Source organism: Colobus angolensis, unplaced genomic scaffold, assembly GCF_000951035.1.
Source record: "Colobus angolensis palliatus isolate OR3802 unplaced genomic scaffold, Cang.pa_1.0 Scaffold51, whole genome shotgun sequence".
NCBI classification, from domain to species: Eukaryota; Metazoa; Chordata; class Mammalia; order Primates; family Cercopithecidae; genus Colobus; species Colobus angolensis.
This window is the reverse complement of record NW_012118599.1, coordinates 1,227,227-1,249,880: the sequence shown is the minus strand read 5'-3', so window position 1 is coordinate 1,249,880 and position 22,654 is coordinate 1,227,227. Positions and strand designations below refer to the sequence as shown.

Sequence of the window (22,654 nt, the reverse complement as noted above, 5' to 3'; positions counted from 1 at the left end):
GTTGTATCACTATTTTTCAGTATTAGGGCACTTTGTTCTTTCTAAAATTAGCTACCTATATCTTTCTCTTAGGTGATATGCTTTTGTAACCTGCTGCCTTGCATGCACAGATACTCAATAATTGTATGTTGGACAAATGGATAAATGAATAACAGTTTACAAATGAATTTGAAAGCAGACTATCCTGAGTATCATCCTTTCATGATTTTCAACTCCTTTTGCTTAGAAGAAAACATTCGGAATATATTATTGAAAATAAAAGATGGTCTGTCTGCTCTGAAGCAACGTAACATTGAGAACATCAGCAGTGGTAATGAGTGAAGCTGTAATAAGCTGAAGCATCTGGTTATTCATATTTACAAGGAAATGTCACATGTATATTCTCCATGAGGTTGCAGTTAATAAAACTAAGGTGCCAGGAGAATCAGTTGCTTTCCCAAGGCCCTATCTGCTCCACTTCTGGTTAAATTCTGTGTTAAGTATTGCCTAAAAGCAAAAAGCCAGCTAGCCTAGCATGTTTAACCATCTGAAAATTCTTCAAGTTACACAATATCAGAGAGATAAAGAAAAGCAACAAAAGGCTGCATATCTCAAATCTAACTCTTAAATATAGAATTTGGAAACCTTTTAAAGGAGTAAAACATTAGTTTACTCTAGGCTAAAAACTAACACACTAGTAATTTAAAGTCAAATTACCCATGCAATATAAGAGAAAATTAATCAGAGAGAAAGGGAAAGTCAAAATACAGACTAGTTCTCAAAGAGAAAAAGATAAACTGAACACAACATTAAATAATGGAAATAGTATAAGAGAGAACCAATACAATGTAACAGTGGGGGAAACAAAAAAAAAAAAAAGAGAAACTTTAGAAAATCCATGTGGAGCATGAGGGAAGATGGAAATTAAAAGGAAACAGGCTGATCATATTTCATAGATTTCTTGATTTGTTTAGTTAGACATTTCAAGCATATCTCCAAAGAGGAGAGTGGGAGAAGCACATACCACTAATTTCATTTTTCTTGTTACGGCCACATACCAGGGAAGGAACAATTGGCTTACCTCCCCACTGCCAATTTCCCAGTCACATTTCTGACCAAAAATGTACAGCAGCTTAACACTGTAAGAATTCTTAGAAGATTATTTAAATTTGTGCTTTACTCAGTCTACATTTATAATGCTTGAACTCCGAGGATCCTTTAATGATAATCTTAGAGCCATAATTGGACTCTAACCTATAATCCAGAATATTTGAATTGTTTATGAAAATTCAGCCATTGTAATTAAAAGCTACGGAAAAATCTGGATTTGACAGCAGAGGAAAGGTCTGAAATTTTGGCTATGACACTTTCAGTAAGAACTTTCTTTTTCTAGGTCAAGATTTGAGACCCATAACACATTCACTAGACTAACCCTTTAATATATTCAATTTGTGTATGAACTTCATTCCATATACATAATCTTTGCAATCACAGCATCGGCCATGGTATTACCCATAGGTGTGAAACTGGCTGCAGGTAAAACAACGCCATAATGAAGTCTTAAGTATTTATAGCAATAAATCTCCTTGAAAAAGGTCCAAGACAGGCACAACTTTTACTTACCTCAGTGGTTTATTAAACAAGGCTTTTGTGTAACACAGCAAGGAAAAATGAGGGAGGCAGACTATAGGCCTAATGTTTTTCTTGCCTAATTCTGTGACAGCTAGAAGCAGTGAACCTTAAATACGATATGTTCTCTTATTAATGATCTTTTTAAAAATTATCCTCCCTGTCCCTGTTGATAACATTTTTGGGGTAGAAAATAACAGCTCAATGTATGCAGATCTCCATGATTTTTTTTATAAATATTTAAAATTAAACATTACATATTTAAAGATAGGACACCATTAAATTATGTATTATCCTCCTATCATGACAAATATAATTTTAAATTACCTGCAAGGCTAGATTTGAGTTTAGAGTGTTTGAACTTTGAGTGATCAAACGGCAACAAAGTTCTGAATATATTGGCCTAGGCTTTCTGAGTCTTCTGAGCAAATATGCCAGTGTCACCATCGCCACAGTCTGCAAATTCTGTTCCATGTGTCTGAATTGCCTGCCCCCCAACTTCTTCCCCAATCACATCTTTGTATTTCAGATTATAGTTCATATCTAGTCACCATCCTATGTTCACAGATCCATTGAACTCCTCAGTGTGCTGTGATATGCATTCAGTAATACTACTGTGTTATTACTAACTCATATATCACTCAAATGCAAGTCTCATAAAGCCACCTGCATTGGCTCACTTTTATATCTCCAGAATCTCGACAAGTGCACAGCATATAGTAGGTGCCCAATAAACACTTGTGAGCACAAGAATTACTTCTGGACCTTCTCAAAAGTAAATATTTCCTACAGACCCTTCCACAGGTAATTCTGGAGCAGTAGTCTTTGATCAAACATTGCAATAGGTAAGGAACTAACTTGGTATTATTTTTCTGCAGTTTTGTGTGACTCATTCCATCCCCATTCTCTCTTCCACTTCGTATTATTGGTAGCTCCTTTACCTCCCTAGTGTCTCTTTTGATACATGTTTATCCTTGTTTTTGTCAAGCTTTAAGACACAATTTGCATATAGTAATATTTATTCTTATTTGATGTACAGTTCTATAAATTTTTACAAATTATATAGTTGTGTAACCACCACTACAATCAAGATAAAGATCGATATCACTTTATATATATCTTTCTTTTGGTATTGTTGTATTAGAGTAGTGCTACTTAACTTACATATATAGGTCTTCAACACTAGACTAAAAATCCCTGGAGAGCAGTAGCAGCACCTACATCTTCTTTACCTCCCTCCCCAGAGCCTGACAATAAATGTATTGGATAAGCGTGTTTCTAAGTTGATTAACTAACTAATATAGTTTTGCACTACGCTATGGAATGTGCTGTCTTGGACATCATAAATATAAAACATATACTGGTTACATCACATAAAAAACTGTAACTCTCAATGTGTCAAACAAGCTTCACAAAAAATATATAAAATTCAGTGCTTACCATCCCCTGTTTCTGCACAGAGCTGTAAGCCCAAATTGTTCTGTGGATTAATCACCCAATGATTGCTGGTCACAGTGATATCAAAGACAAGCCAACCCACATCTAAAGCTTGGGCCTTTCTTGTGTCTAACAAGAACAGATCTGCATCCCTAAAAAGAAAAAGAACAACAAAAAAAGTTAAAGGTTTAAATGAAGATCATTATTTCCCAGACTTAAGTGAAAACATTATAAAAGCAGTCTGTAAAATAACACGAGTTAAGAACAAGGAGAACAAGTGACTCAAATGATGAGTAATAAGACACAAAACCCTTTGTTACTAGGCTCCCAACCAAACCTGGTACAGATTAGTAATCTCTATCTGAAAGTAATCTCCATTTTCCTGCTTTTCACTGGCCTTTATAAATTGACTTAGTGCTCTTAATTTGATCTCTGCTCATCAGCGTTCCTGGTAACCACCATCTGTAAGTAGTCCTCAAAACAAAGGATTAAACTGAACAGAGACAAATGAAAGTAGCTGTTCCAGTTTGGATGAATGTGAATTCTCAAATGAATGGAACACAGGCAGGATGTAATGTAATCATCTGTTTTAGAAAGAGTTTTCTAATAGTTTTTCTATTTTTATTATATAATTATTTTATGGATACCAAACACCAAGATAGGATTACAGAGTGCACCACTGGTTTAAGGGACAAATCCCATGAGTTGAATGGTACAATCTACGAGAACTTTTGTTAATATCTTCTGCAAGCTTAAGTCCCCTTGGGACAGTAATGGCTATGAATATGAACTTATGTATTTTAGAATAATCTGCACAGTGTTACTGTTATTAACATTTATACTTGTATTTTTGAATCTTAATTTTAGCACTATATTTACAAATGTATAAACATTTGTTGAATTATAATGAATAATTTATTATTCTCTTACTACAGCCAGTCTCTGAGCTAAAATTACCTATTTGTGACATTTAATCTTTACAACAGCTCCTTCGTATTGATAAAATTCAGGCTCAAATAGGTTAACTGTAAAACACTGTATCTCCCTCAAGGTAGAGTAGAAATAACACCCTTATGCATTTTATGACCTTTGATATGTATTGAATCTATTTAAGAGCATATTATTTATATAGAAAACAACAGAGCTATTCATAATAAGCTACGTTAAATACTATTTTACTGCATTTTCTGTCTGTATACATCATAGAAGTCACTTTAAGGGTGGCTTACAAAACGTGAAAACACATACATCATAGAAGTCACTTTGGCCGGGCGCGGTGGCTCAAGCCTGTAATCCCAGCACTTTGGGAGGCCGAGACGGGCGGATCACGAAGTCAGGAGATCGAGACCATCCTGGCTAACACGGTGAAACGCCGTCTCTACTAAAAATACAAAAACCTAGCCGGGCGAGGTGGCGGGCGCCTGTAGTCCCAGCTACTCAGGAGGCTGAGGCAGGAGAATGGCGTAAAGCCGGGAGGCGGAGCTTGCAGTGAGCTGAGATCAGGCCACTGCACTCCAGTCCGGTCGACAGAGCGAGACTCTGCCTCAAAAAAAAAAAAGTCACTTTAAGGGCGGCTTACAAAATGTGAAAACACATTTTTAATAAATCATACTTTTTAAAGAAAAATACTCTAAAATTAAAATTGAACTGTTTTAACAAAAATGAAGTTAAAAAATGTGTCAGTATCTTAGAAACTACATCTTTGTTTCCTAACTAGATTTGTACTTTTTTTCTATTAATCTAGAGAAATTCAAGTAAATGTAATATGATAATGAAATCATCTAAATAATCTAATGTTTTATCATCTTTTCACAATTACAGTCATAGTGTTTACCAAAGGAAGGTTTGAAACACTTTTTTATATAGGATTCAGTTTCAGATACTGCAGATGTATGACAAGCATGTCGTACAAAGCAATAAAATTTGTAGTTCCTTTAGTTCTCACTAGAATGTGTACAACCCTTTATAGTCCCAATGTGATAGCATGTCAGTTAAATTCTTCCTCTTCCTCCTAAATTGAAAAATCCTCCAAATAAGCAGATAAGAAAGTAAGAATTATCTTAAAGTTTTGAGATATTTGGTAAATATCTCTGAGACCTTAATCTTGGAATTAACTCATTTACACTGCTCACTTCTTAAACAGGAGCAGTCACCCTGTACCTTGGGAAATACCTGAGCGCTACACTGATTTCAGGTCTGCTTTCATTTGAAGTATGGCAAACATGTCCTAATCAATTCTGCAGGGCTCATAATGTCATCCTTTGGCATGATATTAATAAAGACATTGAAAACAAAATGAACAAGGAGGTAAATTTTCAGAAACAAAATTAACAAATTTCTTTTGGTAGTCATTTCAATGATATTTTCTATTATTTTTAAATTGTGCTATCTCTTCAGGAAAAGAAAAAATTCCCCAAACTCTCCATGTTCAAATCCCAAAACTTTCCAGCATGTCTATGAAGGAAACAGTTCCCGTTTTAATGTATATATTTAGAAAAAGCATCACATATGGCCTAAATATCTAAATTTCAGGGATGCAAATTGCAAATTAATTGGAAAGTAAATCTAGCAAGATGAAGTGGTATGGTCTAAAAAGAGCCACATATTTCTAGTACACCTTTGAAAAGTTATGAAAGTTCAATTGATTTCATAAGTGCATAGTTTTCTATTAATGGTCAAAACTATTTTACTTGTGACCGACAATTTCTTTAATTTCTCCTTTACATATACGAAGCTCTTCTGCATTACCTATAGACAACAGAATATGCTTGACGAGAATCAAGACTATGACTAATAAACACAGCAGTAATAATTCTGTAATTTTTACTCATACAGCCCCTTTCATAGCAGTTTCTTAAAAACAAGTTCCCCCTAACCCCATTCTGTAGAATGTTAGAGGGGATTTCTTTTGAAGTATAAAATTTCTCCACTAAAATATGGCACTTATACTGCCGGGAATAGTAAAATATCCTAAGTATTTCCCATGAACAGTATAAAATAAACTTGTTAAAGTTGCCTGCCTCACCAGTTTTACCTGACTTTTTAAAAGAGATTCTTACAATATCCAATAAAAGAACATTTTAAATAGTAATGCATTTAAGAATGGTGCAATAGACAGAATACATGTATATAGAAAAAACATATTTATTTGTAGCAAAAATAATTCCATAAATCCTTTAAGGTGCAGTTACAATACTTAAAATTAAAGCCTACATTGTAGCAAAGAAAAAGCCCATTTACATGAATGTACATAAGCAAATATTTCAGAATGGTGTTTGTGATTGTTTTCTAAGGCTGTTATAACAAAATACCAGGCTAGAGTTTGCAATTGATTTTCTCCCATTTCTGGAGGCTAGAATTCCAAAATCAAGGTGTCAGCAGGGTCGGTTCTTTCTGAAACTGGAGGAAAAGATCTGTTCCAGGCCCTCTCCTTGGCTCGTAGATTGTTGTCTTCTCATCATCCCTTGTATCCCTTGATTGTATCCCTTCTCATCATCTTTCCTCCTATGCATGTCTTTGTGTCTAAATTTCCTCTTTTCATAAGGACACCAGTCATATTGGGTTAGGATTCATTCTACTGACCTCACTTTAGGTCAACTGCCTTTGCAAAGACCCTATGTCCAAATAAGGTCACAATCTGAGTTACTGGAGGCTAGGACTTCAGCATATGGGGGAGAGGGCACAATTCAACCCATAACACTAATACTAATACATAACACTAATAAAATGGGTTTTAGGGCAGGGATGTAAATATTCCTGGAGGTCAATAGTCTGTCTGTATTGACAACATAGCACTTATCAAGATGGAGAGATTTTCAAAAACAAATATGTGAAAGTAAATTTATATTAATAGAAATCATCCTGACTAAAATTTGCATTTTTCTTTTTCAGGTAAAATTTCATTATTCATCTTGAGTACGATATAGATCAGTATAATAACTTCCTATATAGTTAATAAAGTCATGTCATTGTTAAACACAAAGTCATGTTTAACAGATAAAGTTAGATTTGTAGTATCAGATAAACTTATCATATATGAAATATTTAGGAATATTAAGTTTAGCTACTCAAAGGTGAATAATATATAATATATACATACATTTATAGTCAATACAAATACATTTGAGCAGGTCTGACTCATCATGACCAGAAGTTTAAACATGTCTAGTTAAACATGGGCTATTGGTGTGTTTGTGTATATTTACTTGCCTGAGTGCCTTTTATTTTAGTGAAAGAAGAGTTTTGCAAACATACCTTGAGAATCTTAAAATACCGGAAGGACACTACACTAAAGACTAAGCAGCGGGAACCAAAATTCAGCAGAATTTAAGTTACTACCATTAGCATAACTCAACCGAAAATGCTAATTAGAATGAGAAAATTGAAGCTATGTGGCTAAGAAATTAACATTTATCATCTTTTTATCAATATCAATGTAGTGCTATAAAGATTTGGAGATCAGACAGATCTTGAACAATTAAGGAATTCCTCAGCCTCAGTTTCCCTATATATTAAAAATGGTATGATAATCCCTGCCTTAAAAGGTTTGATCAAGACAAAGTGCAATACTTTGAATATCTATCTGGTTAAGAGGTAAATTACACTTAAATCTGTATCTTTTATAGGGTCTGCCATAATCTTAAATCTTTTACACTTAAATCTGCAATCTTTTATAGGGTCTGCCATAATACAAATGTCTCTAAATTGCTGCATTTTGACCTGTGAGGTTTGGGAAAGTATTATTTAGGGAAGCACATTACTTTCAAATGACCTCAGTCAGTGTTAATTTGGTATTTACAAGAAGCAGGGAGAAGAAAAAGAGAGGAGGAGAAGGAGCAGAAAAGGAGATGGAGGAGGTAGAGAAAAGAAGGCATAAAAAAAATCAGAAAGTATTTCTGGGAGTGTTGTTTCAAAACTTCAACTATTGACTGTCTTGACAAGTTGACCTGTGGAGGCCAAAGCAACTCCATCCTGAAAGCTAATCCACTCTATTGGCTTCTGATTAACTTCTGTTCTGGGAAGGCCTCTAATATTTTCTGTTTATCTATTTTCCTTGTGTAAGAGCAGGTACTTACCACAAATTCTGCCTTTAGGTCAAACAACCTTTATGATATCATGCTTCAATTGTCCTACAGTTCACTTCTGAACCATCCCTTCTCCCCTGTGATATATAAGCCCAAGTTCTGGGGGTAATGGTGTGGGAATCCACCATCTCAACTTGCTGCTGCCCAAGACACAGACATGGCTTCTGTTTCTATTAAATATTTCTTCCAAGGAAACTAGTTTTGTCAGCCTCTCTCTTCAGCCTGTCAGATTCTTGGGACTTTGGGGTAGGTTTGCACACACCTCCCCACAGTGAAACATCACCTTTTTAAAAAGCACTTTAGAAAGCACTTTACAAAGCAAAGTACCCTTTCCTTACATAAGAATAGAGTCAGAGGCTGCATTGTGGATGTAACATTTATCCAGTTAAATAAATGCTAAAAAGCAAAGAACAACACACACACACACACACACATACACATACAACCTGTGGATTCCTGCACTTTTGATAGCATAGTATTTCCAATGACATTATCATATACAAATACACAAAAATATTCTACTTTTCAAACAACATAGAGCTGCAGATGACATACTTATTAACACTGATATATGATTAAAAATGTGATTCTAGTGATAAAGACATAATGTCAAAGACACATGAGATAAGTTTGAAGAAAAAGTCATCATATATGTTTTGAGAGCGAAACAAGGAATACTATATTAATAATTTCATATAAGGTGAATTAAAATATGTATGCAAAATATTAAACTATTATAGTTTTGTCTAAGTGTACTCATTATCTACCTATGTTTACACAAAAATTCAAGTGTATAAACATTCTACTTCTTCCTCTAATTTGTTTGATTTTACTTGAGTAAAGGGAATATCATTTTATATCATTATATCATGATAATGTGTTCTCCTTATAATTAGACATAGAAGGGATGTGAACAGACCTAGTAGCACACCAGGCATGTAGTATTGGAAATGTTAACGTCCTCTATTTTCTAGTCAGCTGAATAAATGGAGCATTCTCATTATAAGACAGAAAAAAAAATTGACCAAGAATGTTTGATGTGAAATCAGTGCATCTGGGATTTTAACTCTGAAAGTAACCAAAATAAATCACAGAATATTAGAACTGAGTGAGATATAAATTACTTAGCCAAACTATTTTTTCATAATGAAATTTAAAGAGAAATCAAATAATTTTCCATGTTCACTTAGCCAATAGGGGGACCAGAACCTGGTTTTCCACTTTCAGAACACTTTCTCTTACAAAATATTAGCTCCCTTTACTCCCAAACCATAACTCACTTGCTTTCCTTATCTTGAAGAAAAGCACTGATATATGGACTGGACTACTAAAAGATTGATCTGAGCCAAGTCTAAAATAAGATGGGTAGAAACAGCTAAGAAGTGACTTTGGCTGTCATTTCACAAATCCATCTATCTATTAATTCATTTATTCACTTTTTCAATTTAACATATTTTCACACTCCATGGTGGTTTTATATTATATCAATTCAACTAAGCTGGAACTACAGTGTATGGTTTGGGATTAGGGTTGGCTACAAAGGAAATTTCGGTAACATTTAGAAGGTGGCAGTGAAGCAATAGCCATATTTATAATTAGAAGACTACGGTGTGATCAAGTGTTACTGCAACTTAGACATATTGTGGAGATCTGCTGGTTCATCTTATTGGTGTTGGGTGTGCAGCTCCTTTAGATCCCAGTAATTCTCCATATTTAGTTCCTCTGAATCTAGGGCAAGGCATCCACTTCTAAAAGGAAGGACTTGGTGGCTAGAGAGTCAACTGCATCATTGAAGTTGGAGACCTGGAGGTAGGTTCCACCTTGTCCTCATGGGTTCCAGATTATTTTCACAGGTTCTGTTTTGTCCTTGTTTCCCGCAGTGCATCTTTCCTTTCTGACTCTCTGACCTGTGAACCTTAAGCCCAGCTTCTGAGGCAGAGCAACAGACTTAAATAGACTGGTTAGCTCTAGGAATGCATAAGGTCAAATCTCTACCATAAATCCTTGCAGAAGCATTTCCCAGGGGGATAAATCTCCACTTTGTGCTTGGCTAATTATACTGGAACACTTACTTCAGTACTGGAAGGGCACTACTTTGTTGTCTCTGGAAAGGGGGCTCTGGACATGAATCTGCTTTCTTTGTCCATGATGCTTCTCCCCAAAATTAACACACGTGAACTTCTAGAATGCCTTATTCACTTATTCATGGAATTCCATATTGCATCGCTTCTGATAAAAAAAAAAAAAAATGGGCTCATGCTTATGGAAGTCACCAGTCTTCCCATGCTGCCCATCAAAAGGATGGTCTTTTGAAGACTCAGTTATGCCACCAGTTGAGTACCAATATTTTACAAGAATGAACTGATATCCTTCAGGGAAGCTTTATATGATATAAATCAGTAACTAATATAGCTAGGATGACTGTTTCTCTCATAGCTGGATGTCTCATGGGTGGAAATGGAAGTGGTTCCTCTCAACTCACTATACATGATTCAACTAGCAAAATCTGTGCTTCTGACTCCCAAGACATTGGGCTATGCTGGTCCAGAGCTCTTAATTCCCAATGGTACAATGCTAACTCTAGTGTCTGTAGCAATGGTTCTATTAAACTGGAACTTGAAACAGCTACCTGGCCACTTTGACTCCTCCTCATGCCAGTGAATCAAGAAGCCAGTAAGAGGTTACTATACCATGTGAATTAATTATTCTAAATATCAAAGGGAAATTGGACTACTACTACCACAATATGGGTAATGAGGAGTATGCATTGAGTACAAGAGATCACCTGGAACACCACTTAGTACTCCCTTGTCATATGACAAAAGTCAATGGAAAATCACGGTTCATTGCAGGCATTATTGCTAATAGCCCAGACACTTCAACAATAAATGTGTGATTTACCTACTAGGTAAGGAAAAGTGACCAGTCATGGTGCTTGTCAAAATAAACAGAAAATTGATTGCATAGTAAAAGAAGGAAATTATAAATACCAACTGCAACCATGTGACAAGCTGCAGAAATGAGTATTGTAATATTATGGTATTTCTTCCTTATTTTGAAATTAGTGTATTTGTTTTTTGTATTAAATATATGTGTATCTTTGCCAGTACTTTTAACAGCAAAAACCACAAGTACTTTTGCACCTACCTAATATATATTAAACAATTCTTTTTAATATCTACCTCCCATCTAAGTAGTGTTGATAGTAGCTAATCACATATTTCAGTATTGAAGTTACAATACTTCAAAGGGGGAGCATGGCTCAGCTAAAAAAGGAATGAACAACATCCAAAGATGGATTAAAAGGCAGAATTACTTTGCTATTACATTTTTTATAAATTATGAATGGTGCTGGGTGCAGTGGCTCACGCCTGTAATCCCAGCACTTTGGGAGGCCAAGGTGAGTCGATTACCCGAGGTCAGGAGTTCGAGACCAGCCTGGCTAACATGGCAAAACCCTGTCTCCACTAAAAATGCAAAAATTAGCTGGGGATGGTGGCAGGCACCTGTAATCCCAGCTACTTGGGAGGCTGAGGCAGGAGAATCGCTTGAACCCAGGAGGCAGAGGTTGCAGTGAACTGAGATCGCGTCGTTGCAATCCAGCCTATGTGACAAGAGTGAATCTCCGCCTCAAAAAAAAAAAAAAGGAAGTTATGAATGGTTATAAAAGATGCATATTAGTGCCAAATTGACAAGGATGGACTGTTGTGGCTATGTACATTGTCATATCACCTAAACAGAGGTGACAAATCCCAGAATTCCCTCAGGAATTTGCTTGAGGCTGCTTTGAAGGTAGCCATCAGAGAAATCTGAACAGGAGTTGGGTAGTGGAATGGAAGCAGCACCCAAGTTTATGATTGGATAATTGGTAAACTGCCAGGCTTTTCTGCTGCTCGCATACATTGTCGCTGATCTGCTAGCTCACCTTACTGATGGGAGCACCTGGGCTCTTTTAGCTTCCACTGAATAACAGCTCCATCAGCTTCTCCAAATTCTGGCCCACAATTCCTTCTGCAAGATCACCTCCTTCAGCTTCTCTACATCCTAAGCAAAGGAGTTTGTGGAATTCATGGTGAAGCATACCAATCTCCCCTGCAGGCCACGCACATCATTAAAGTTAGAACTCCAAAGGCATGAGAAAGACATGGGTTCCAATTTGTCCCTGGGACTCCAGCATATCCTGGAAAGTTCTAGTTCTCCTTGTTCACTCCAATTCTGTATCTGTTTTTCTTCCCAGCTGCCTATGGGAAGCAAACTTTAGACCCATCACAAGATGGAGAAGCAACAGCCTTACATGAACTATTTAACCAGGTCCCATGATTGCAGAAAGTCAAATCCCTACAATAAATCTCTTATTCCTTATGACTCACAATGATTTTATTTATCTTATCAATCACTATCTAGCTTATTCCCTGTTATGGGTTACATTGTGTCTTTCAAAAACATATGTTGAAGTACTAGTCCCTCGTACTTGTGAATGTTATCTTATTTGGAAATATCTCTTACAAATGTAATCAAAGTTAATATGAGGTAAGCCATATTACAATACAATCTCCTTATAAGAAGAGGAGAGACACAAAGAAGATAGAGGAGGAGATTGGATTTACAGTATCTTCACACAGCCAAGGAACTTCTGGGGCTACCAGAAGCTGAAAAAGGCAAGGAAGTATCATCCTCTAGAGGTTTTGAAGGGTGCATGGCCTTATCAATACCTTGATTTGAGAAACCTAGACTTCAGAACTGTAAGAAAACAACTTCCTGTTGTATTAAGCCATCATAATTTTCAGTCATCTGTTATGGCAATTCTAGGGAAATAATATATTCCCCTGGTTAGGATATTTCACATATTAAATAGGGAATGATCAACAATATCAAATACTGAGGAGAATAAGAAGAAAGACAAAGTATCCATAAGATCTGGTAAAGGAGAGGCTGTTGGTAGATGACTAGTTGAGTGGACTTATGAAAATCAAATTACAGTGCATTGAGGGCTCAATTAAATACAAGAACGAGAAGGAATTGAAAGTAAGGTTTTATATCTGTGAATATAGTTATGATGTGGATAGGACAATTAGCGTGGAATTTGGGGGAATAGGTGCAAACAGTCACGTAAAGGAATTTTTAATGTGAGAATCATGAGGCTACTTATAGGATGCATTTAAGTTTGTATGTGGAAGATAGAACATCTCGCACTATTTCAATGTAAGAAGAGATGTATATAGACAGTGCAGAAAATCTTCCGGAATCAGCAAATGCTTATTTACCTTTCTACAACACTATCCTTAGAGTTCAAATGCAAATTTTCATTATAAATGAAATCGCCTCTTAGCAAGAGTCATTGGGTAAACTAATATGCACTGGGGTGGGATGCCCATTCATCTTTTGCTGAAATCTCTTTTATCAAGAGTACTATATTATAGACACATGACAAAAATGTTTGTTTTAAAAATATAATTGAACATTTCTCATTGGTATCATGTGCCAATAAGCTGTAAGACTCACAGATACTTGATTTTATTTATTTATTTATTTTACTTTATGTTCTGGGATACAAGTGCATAACATATAGGTTTGTTACATAGGTATACATGTGCCATGGTAGTTTGCTGCACCTATCAACCCGTCATCATAGTTTTAAGCCCCACGATTAGCTATTTGTTCTTATGCTCTCCCTTCCCTTGACCAGATCCATCCATGTCCCTGCAAAGGACATGATCTCATTCCTTTTCATGACTGTATAGTATTCCATGGTGTGTATGTAGCACATTTTATTTAACCAGTCTATCATTGATGGGCATTTGGGTTAGTTCCATGTCTTTGCTTTATAGTAGAATGACTTATAGTCCCTTGGGTATATATCCAGTAATGGGATTACAGGGTCAGGTGATATACCTGGTTCTAGATCCTTGAGGAATCGCCACATTGTCTTCCACAGTGGTTGAACTAATTTACATTCCCACCAACTGTGTAAAAGTGTTCCTATTTCTCCACATCCTCGCCAGCATCTATTGTTTCTTGACTTTTTAATAATCGCCATTCTGACTGGTGTGAGATGGTAGCTCATTGTGGTTTTGATTTGCATTTCTCTAACCATCAGTGATGTTGAGCTTTTTTTCATATGTTTGTTGGCTGCATAAATATCTTCTTTTGAGAAGTGTCTATTCATATCCTTTGCCCACTTTTTGATGGTTTTTTTTTTTCTTATAAACTTGTTTAAGTTCCTTGTAGATTCTGGGTATCAGACCGTCATCAGGCGAGTAGAATACAAACATTTCCCCCTTTCCGTAGGTTGTCTGTTAACTCTGATGGTAGTTTCTTTTGCTGTGCAGAAGCTCTTTAGTTTAATTAGATCCCATTTATTAATTTTGGCTTCTGTTACAATTGCTTTTGGCATTTTCATCATAATTTGCCCATGCCTATGTCCTGAATGGTGTTGCCTAGGTTTTCTTCTAGGGTTTTTACTATTTTTACGATGCCTAGGTTTTTAGGGTTTTACATTTAAGTCTTTAGTTCATCTTGAGTTAATGTTTGTATAAGGTGTAAGGAAGGGGTCCAGTTTCAGCTTTCTGCATATGGCTAGCCAGTTTTACCAACACTATTTATTAAATAGGGAATCCTTTCCCCATTGCTTGTTTTTGTACAGTTTGTTGATGATCAGATGGTTGTAAATGTGTGGTGTCATTTCTGAGGTCTCTGTTCTGTTTCATTGGTCTATCTGTCTGTTTTGGTACCAGTACCATGCTGTTTTGGTTACTGTATCCTTGATGTATAGTTTGAAGTTAGGTAGCATGATGCATCCAGCTTTATTCTTTTTGCTTAGGAATGTCTTGGCTATACAGGCTCCTTTTTGATTCCATATGAAATTTAAAGTAGTTTTTTCTAGTTCTGTGAAGAATGTCAATGGTAGTTTGATGGGAATAGCACCGAATCTATAAGTTACTTTGGGCAGTATGGCCATTTTCATGATACTGATTCTTCCTATCCACAAGAATAGAATGTTTTTCCATTTGTTTGTGTTCTGTCGTATTTCCTTGAGTAGTGATTTGTAGTTTTGCTTGAAGAGGTCCTTCACATCCCTTGTTAGTTGTATTCCTAGGTATTTTACTCTGTTTGTAGCAATTGTGAATAGGAGTTCATTCATGATTTGGCTCTCTGCTTGTCTATTGTTGGCGTATAGAAATGCTTGTAATTTGATTTTTGCACATTGATTTTCTATTCTGAGACTTTGTGGAAGCTGCTTATCAGATTAAGGAGTTTGGGGGCTGAGACGACGGGTTTTTTAAATGTAGAATCATGCCATCTGCAAACAGAGACAATTTGACTTCCTCTCTTCCTATTTGAATACCCTTTATTTCTTTCTCTGATTGCCCTGGCCAGAACTTCCAATACTATGTTGAATAGGAGTGGTGATAGGGGGCATCCTTGTCTTGTGTCGGGTTTTAAAGGGAATGCTTCTAGCTTTTGCCCATTCAGTATGATATTGTCTGTGGGTCTGTCATAAATAGTTATTATTATTTTCAGATATTTTTCATCAATACCTAGTTTATTGAGAGTTTTTAACATGAAGGGATGTTGAACTTTATCAAAGGCCTCCATCTATTGAGATGCCTATGTGATTTTTGTCATTGGTTCTGTTTATGTGATGGATTACATTTATTGATTTGTGTACGGTGAACCAGCCTTGCATCCCAGGGATGAAGCCAACTTGATCATAGTGGATAAGCTTTTTGATGTGCTGCTGGATTTGGTTTGCCAGTATTTTATTGAGGATTTTCACATCGATGTTCATCAGGGATACTGGCCTGAAGTTTTCTTTTTTGTTGTGTCTCTGGCAGGTTTTGGTATCAGGATGATGCTGGCCTCATAAAATGAGTTAGGGAGGAGTCCTTCCTTATTAATTGTTTGAAATAGTATCTAAAGGAATGGTACCAGCTCCTCTTTGTACCTCTGGTAGAATTTGGCTGTGAATGCATCAGGTCCTGTTTATTTTTATTTATTTATTTATTTATTTTTTGGTTGGTAGTCTATTTATCACTGGCTTAATTTCAGAACTTGTTATTGGTCTATTCAAGGATTCGACTTCCTCCTGGTTAAGTCTTGGGAGGGTGTATGTGTCTAGGAATTTATCCATTTCTTCTAGATTTTACAGTTTATTTGCATAGAAGTGTTTATAGTATTTTCTGATGGTGGTTTGTATTTCTGTGGTCCAGTGGTGATATCCTCTTTATCATTTTTTATTGTGTCTATCTGAGTCTTCTTTTTTCTTCTTTGTCTAGCTAATTGTCTATCTAGTTTGTTAATTTTTTCAATAAACCAGATCCTGGATTCACTGATTTTTTGAAAGGTTTTTCGTGTCTCCATCTCCTTCATTTCTGCTCTGATCTTAGTTATTTCTTGTATTCTGCTAGTTTTTTGGATGTTTGCTCTTGCTTCTCTAGCTCTTTTAAATTTGGTATTAGGGTGTCAATGTGAGATCTTTCTAGCTTTCTGACACAGGCATTCAGTGCTATAAATTTCTCTCAACACTGCTTCAGCTGTGTTCCCCAAGATTCTGGTACATTGTCTAATTTTTTCTCAATGATTTCAAGGAATTTCTTGAATTCTGCCTTAATTTCATAATTTACCTAGGAGACATTCAGGAGAAGGTTGTTCAATTTCCATGTAGTTGTGTGGTTTTGAGAGAGTTTCTTAATCCTGAGTTCTAATTTGATTGCACTGTGTTCTGAGAGACTGTTTATTATGATTTCAGTTTTTTTTTTTTTTTTGCATTTGCTGCTGAGGAGTGTTTTACTTCCAATTATGTGGTTGATTTTAGAATAAGTGCCATGTGGCACTGAGAAGAATGTATATTCTGTTGATTTGGTGTGGAGAGTTCTGTAAATGTCTCTTTGGTCCACTTGATCCAGAGCTGAGTTTAAGTTCTGAATATCCTTGTTAATTTTCTGACTTGCTGATCTGCCTAATATTGACAGTGGGGTCACTAATATTGTGTGGGAGTCTAAGTCTCTTTGTAGGTCTCTAAGAACTTGTTTTATAAATTGGAATGCTCCTGTATTGGGTGTATATATATTTAGGATAGTTAACTCTTCTTGTTGAATTGATTCCTTTACCATTATGTAATACCATCCTTTGTCTTTTTTTATCTTTGTTGGTTCAAAATCTGTTTTGTCAGAGACTAGGATTGCAACCCTTGCATTTTTTTTTCTTTCCATTTGCTTGGTAAATTTTCCTCCATCCCTTTATTTTGAGCCTATGTGTCTTTGCACATAAGATGGGTCTCCTGAATATAGCACACCAATGGGTCTTGACTCTTTATCCAATTTGCCAGTCTGTGTCTTTTAATTGGGGCATTTAACCCATTTACATTTAAGGTTAATATTGTTATGTGCGAATTTGATACTGCCATCATGATGCTATCTGGTTATTTTGCACACTAGTTGATGCAGTTTCTTCATAGTGTCATTGGTCTTTATATTTTGGATTGTTTTTGCGGTAGCCGGTACTGGTTTCTCCTTTCCATATTTAGTGCTTCCTTCATGAGGCAGGCCTGGTGATGATGAAATACCTCAGCATTTGCTTGTCTGAAAAAGATTTTATTTCCCCTGACTTATGAAGCTTAGTTTGATTTGACATGAAATTCTGGGTTGAAAATTCTTTTCTTTAAGAATGTTGAATGTTGGCCCCTACTCTCTTCTAGCTTGTAAGGTTTCTACTGAGAGGTTCACTGTTAGTCTGACGGGCTTCCCTTTTTAGGTTACCTGGCCTTTCTCTGGCTGTCCTTACCATTTATTCCTCCATTTCAACCTTGGCGATTCTGATTATTATGTCTTGGGGTCGACCTTTTCATGGTGTATCTTAGTGGTGGTCTCTGTATTTCCTAAATTTGAATGTTGGTCTGTCTTGCTAGGTTGAGGAAGTTCTGGATAATATCCTGAAGCGTGTTTTCCAACTTGGTTCCATTCTCCCCATCTCTTTCAGGTACTCCAATCAGTCCTAGGTTTGGTCTTTTTACATAGTCCCCTATTTCTCAGAGGTTGTGTTCATTCATTTTCATTCTTTTTTCTCTAATCTTGTTTGCATGCCTTATTTCAGCAAGATGGTCTTTGAACTCTGCTATCCTTCCTTTCGCTTGGTTAATTTGTCTATCAATACTTGTATGTGCTTCATGAAGTTCTTGTGCTGTGTTTTTTAGTTCCATCAGGTCCTTTATGTTTCTCTCTAAACTGGTTATTCTAGTTAGCAGCTCCTGTAACCTTTTATCAAGGTTCTTAACCTCTTTGCATTGGGTTACAACATGCTCCTTTAGCTCAGTGGTGTTTGTTACTTCTGTCAATTTGTCCATCTCATCCTCCGTCCAGTTCTGCACCCTTGCTGGAAAGGCACTGCAATCATTTGGAGGTGAAGAGGTACTCTGGCCTTTTGGGTTTTCAGTGATTTTTGGTTGTTTATTTCTCATCTTCATGAATTTGTCTAGTATCGATATTTGAGGCTTCTGACCTTTTGATGGGGTTCTTGCGGAGACTTTTTTTTGTTGTTGATGCTATTGTAGCTTTCTGTTCATTTGTTTTTCTTGCAATGGTCAGGTCCCTCTTCTGTGGGGCTGCTGTGGTTTGCTGGGAGTTCACTTCAGGCCCTATTTATCTGGTTCACTCCATCACCCACTGGAGATGTCACTCAAAGAGGCTGGAGAATAGCAAAGATGGGTGCCTGCTCCTTCTTCTGGAACTTCTGACCTCAAGGGGCACCGATATGATGCCAGTAGGAACACTCCTATATAGGGTGTCTGACGATCCCTGTTGGAGGGTTTCACCCAGTTGGGTGGCACAGGGAGCAAGACCAGTTTAACAAAGCACTTTGACTGTCACTTGATGGAGGAGGTGTACTTCGCTGCAGGGGACCCACTCATCTGGGCTGCCTGGCTTCCTCAGAACTAGCAGGAGGAAAGACTAAGTCTGCTGGTCTTCGGAGACTGTGACAACTCCTCCCACTAGGGGCTCAGGCCCAGGGAGATCAGAGTTCTGTCCCTGAGCACCTGGTTGGAGTTTTAGAAGCTCCTGCAGGAAGGCCCTGCCCAGTGAGGAGGGATGGGTCAAGGTCAGGCCTGAAGAGGCACTCTGTCCGCAGTATGTCACAGCTGATGTGTTGGGCTATGAGGGATACTTCTTGGGACCAAGCCATCCAGCCTTCCTGGGTCCAGCCAAGGAAAAACACAACCTGGAGCTATAGAGATGGCTGCTGCCCTTCTCCTGCCCTGGGAGGTTAATGTGTTAGGCAGTTATCCATCCTAGTGTTGGCTCTCCAAGGAGTTCAAATGGCTTAGACAGCAATCAGCCACAGCTGTGGTTCACAGCTCTTCCCTCTGTGAGCTCAGCAGGCTTAAGTGGATTCTAGCTTACTGGCTGTTGACAACCTGTGCAGTTCCATGGTTGGGACCCTAGGCACTGGTGGCATGGGTTCACGCATGGGATCTTCCAATCTGTGGGTTGCACAGTTCCGTGGAAAAAGCATGTTTTCCCAGGCTGGATAGCACGCTCACTCATTGCCTCGCTTGGCTGGGGGGTGACAGCCCCTCTGCCCCATGAGGCCCTCAGGTGGACCATTGCACCACATTTCTCTTCCTTCCTCTCCATGGGTCATGCCAGCTGCCCAGTTGGTTCTGATGACAGAACCTGGATACCTCAGTTGCTGGTGTATGATTCGCATGCTGTTATCATTCTTCTCAGTGGGAGCTTCCTATCGCTACTGCTTCTAGTCAACCATCTTGACCCGCCCCACAGATAATTTAAAGAGCCACACTATCCATGTACCTTCATGAATCCAGGAACCGCGATCATAGATGGAATTGGTGCCTGCTTAATTTCAACACTGACTTGCTATACTCAGGCTTTGCTTAATATTAGAAAAAAATAATTATGTTCTTTGAAGTTACCTTTCTAAAGTTATCTTTCTTCTTCTTTAAATGAAGATTAAAAGAAGATTAAATGAATATTCTCTAAATGAAAATTAATTTCTACCTCATAAATCTATTGCAAGGATAAAAGAATACACAAATAAAAATGATATACAAATTACTATAATTGCTACTTTCTTAACAAAATATCTGCATCCAATTCGTTATAGTCAGAAGTGATTTGTACAATTACTAATGTAAAAGTTATTTAACAACCTGTACTTATAAACTTTGGAAACAGAAATTTATTCATTTTCTGTAACTTTTGGAACATTTTTAATACATAATCCATAAAGAAAACTTCACCCCTCAGTTCTACTGGAGAAAAAATGGGTTCAAAACTTATCAAAAAGAAGGAAAATCATTTATATAATCAAGAAGAAGAGATAAGAAACGAAATATTAACCCTGGTTGTGGTTTCAATTATTTGAATACATGTAGATGTGTGTATGCATGCATATATTATATCCATATATATATGGAGAGAGAGAGAAAAAAAGGTTAAGGTTATCCTTAACCAAGAGGATAGCCACGTTTTTTTTATACACAAAGAGGAAAAAAAAGGAGAAACCAATAGGATAGCCACTCTACTATCTAATCATGAAGCACTTATATCTGGTCCAGAAAAGCTTTAAGAAATTATCTAGAAGCTACACAGACAAATTTTAGAGGAAAGGATGACACACTACTTTATTTTCATAAAGTACGAACCTTGTAATCACAATGACATCTCCACTTTTCCCAAAGCTTCTATTATTGTAACTATTTCACTTTCTTCCATCTCCTTTTTTCCTTGAATAGCTTATTAAGTCCAGTAAAAACATAATGATGGCCACCCAAAGAGAAAGCATACATCTCTCTCTGGGTATTTGTCATAAATACCATCATATTATTCAAGAGACTACAAATTAATGGTAAATTCTAGAGTTTATATAAAGGTTCAAAGGTTCTCTCATGAGCAGCTTTTAGCTTATATGGACTAGAATTTGAATTGGGTCTGACGTTTTCAAATGGTAAATCGTTTTTTTCCCCAAAAAATAAATGTGGAATTATACAGTTATATAAATCTTACTAATCATTAATTTTCAGAATATCTGATTCCATGATGCTAATCATTACTTTTCAGAATATCCGATTCCATGCTGCATTTAAAAGGTACAGATGAAAACTGGTAAAATAGTAATATTAGATGCGACTGAATGAAAAGCATGGCAGAAATGAAAAAAACAAGTTGGATTGTCACTAAGAAAATTCAATCACTTTTCACTGAGCAGAATTTTTTTAATTACCAAGACATTTTTAATATTTAGCAGATTTCCTGGCATTACATCATCCCCTGTTTTTCCCCTGCAGAGAAATTTAAACATGTGCTACCAGGTATACACCCAGGAGGTCTCCTCATTCAACAAGCAAAAAAGACAAGAGACTATTACACAGACAGTCCAACCATTTTTCATGCAGTGAATGAGCAATGTACCCAGTACAAACTCCTAAGAGCTCTTTCATCTTATGAATCTTATGATCCAAAATATTACATAGTCAAAGCAAAATTCACTGATATATTAGTTTATGGCACAAACTATTTCCACTTTAGGTTTATATCTTAAATCTCCAAATGGAGCAAGATTTCTCAACCTTGGTACTGAGGACATTTTGGATCGAACCACTCTTTGTGAGATAGAGGAGCTGTCCTGTCCATTTTAGAAGGTTTAGCAGCATTCCTATCCACATTACTACCCCAGCATATCTACTCACTAAATGCTAGTAATAATACACACATATACCTGTCCCCTATCAATTGTGGATGACAAAAAAAGTGTTTCCATACATTGCTAAATGTCTCCTAGGGACCAAAATCACCCCAGGTAAGAACCTCTAAAATAGAGCATGATCCCTGCACACTGAAGATACTCAAGCTATGCTTGTGTACCGTTCTAGACACTTTAGAGACAACATCATCTCCCATCTGAGTGTCCTGCTCTGGCACCCTGCTCTCAAGAACCCAGCAAATCTTCCTGAGTGGAAAATGCCAGAGTACCTTCTGAAGTATGTCCACAGAAGAATCACAAATCTTAGAGAAGAAGGAGGCGGGGGGGAGATGATGTAAATATGAAGCTGACTGTGAACTGGAATGATGACAGCTTAACTAAATATATCCAAGTACTGAAGGTGGCTAATGACATCAAGCAGGCTAGCTTAAAATGTTTTCGCAATGGAGTACAGAAATTTATATTCACAGCAGAGCATTAGAAAAAGGTTGATTCTACATAGCACATTTTCTTTAGGGAATACATAAATATATATATCTGTAAAAAAATTAATTCAAGTAAAGCACTTAGCACAGTGCCAGACACATGGTGAGTGTTCATTAAATGCATAAGTGCTGGCTGCTATTCTTATTAGTAGTAACACTGGCATTGATCATTTTATTGTATTAATTTAATTCATTATACACTTAAACATTTTAGTGCTTAGGAACATTTCTTCTGGGATACACCTCTGTTCGTTCTCTCTCTCTTTCCCCTCCCTCCCTCCCTTTCTCCCTCCCTCCCTCTCTCCCTCCCTCCCTTTCTCC

The 22,654-nt window shown here is 36.8% G+C and overlaps 1 protein-coding gene across 3 annotated transcripts in view; it reads right to left on the bottom strand.

Annotated features, from left to right (window-relative positions):
* The window catches only part of BMP5 (bone morphogenetic protein 5), a 123,648-nt gene that overhangs the window by 37,810 nt on the left and 63,184 nt on the right, over nucleotides 1-22,654 (bottom strand). For all 3 annotated transcript variants that reach the window (XM_011960187.1, XM_011960190.1, XM_011960188.1), the window contains one exon: nucleotides 3,049-3,197. In XM_011960187.1, coding sequence (XP_011815577.1) covers nucleotides 3,049-3,197 — 149 coding nt within the window. The remainder of the gene's footprint in view (nucleotides 1-3,048; nucleotides 3,198-22,654) is intronic.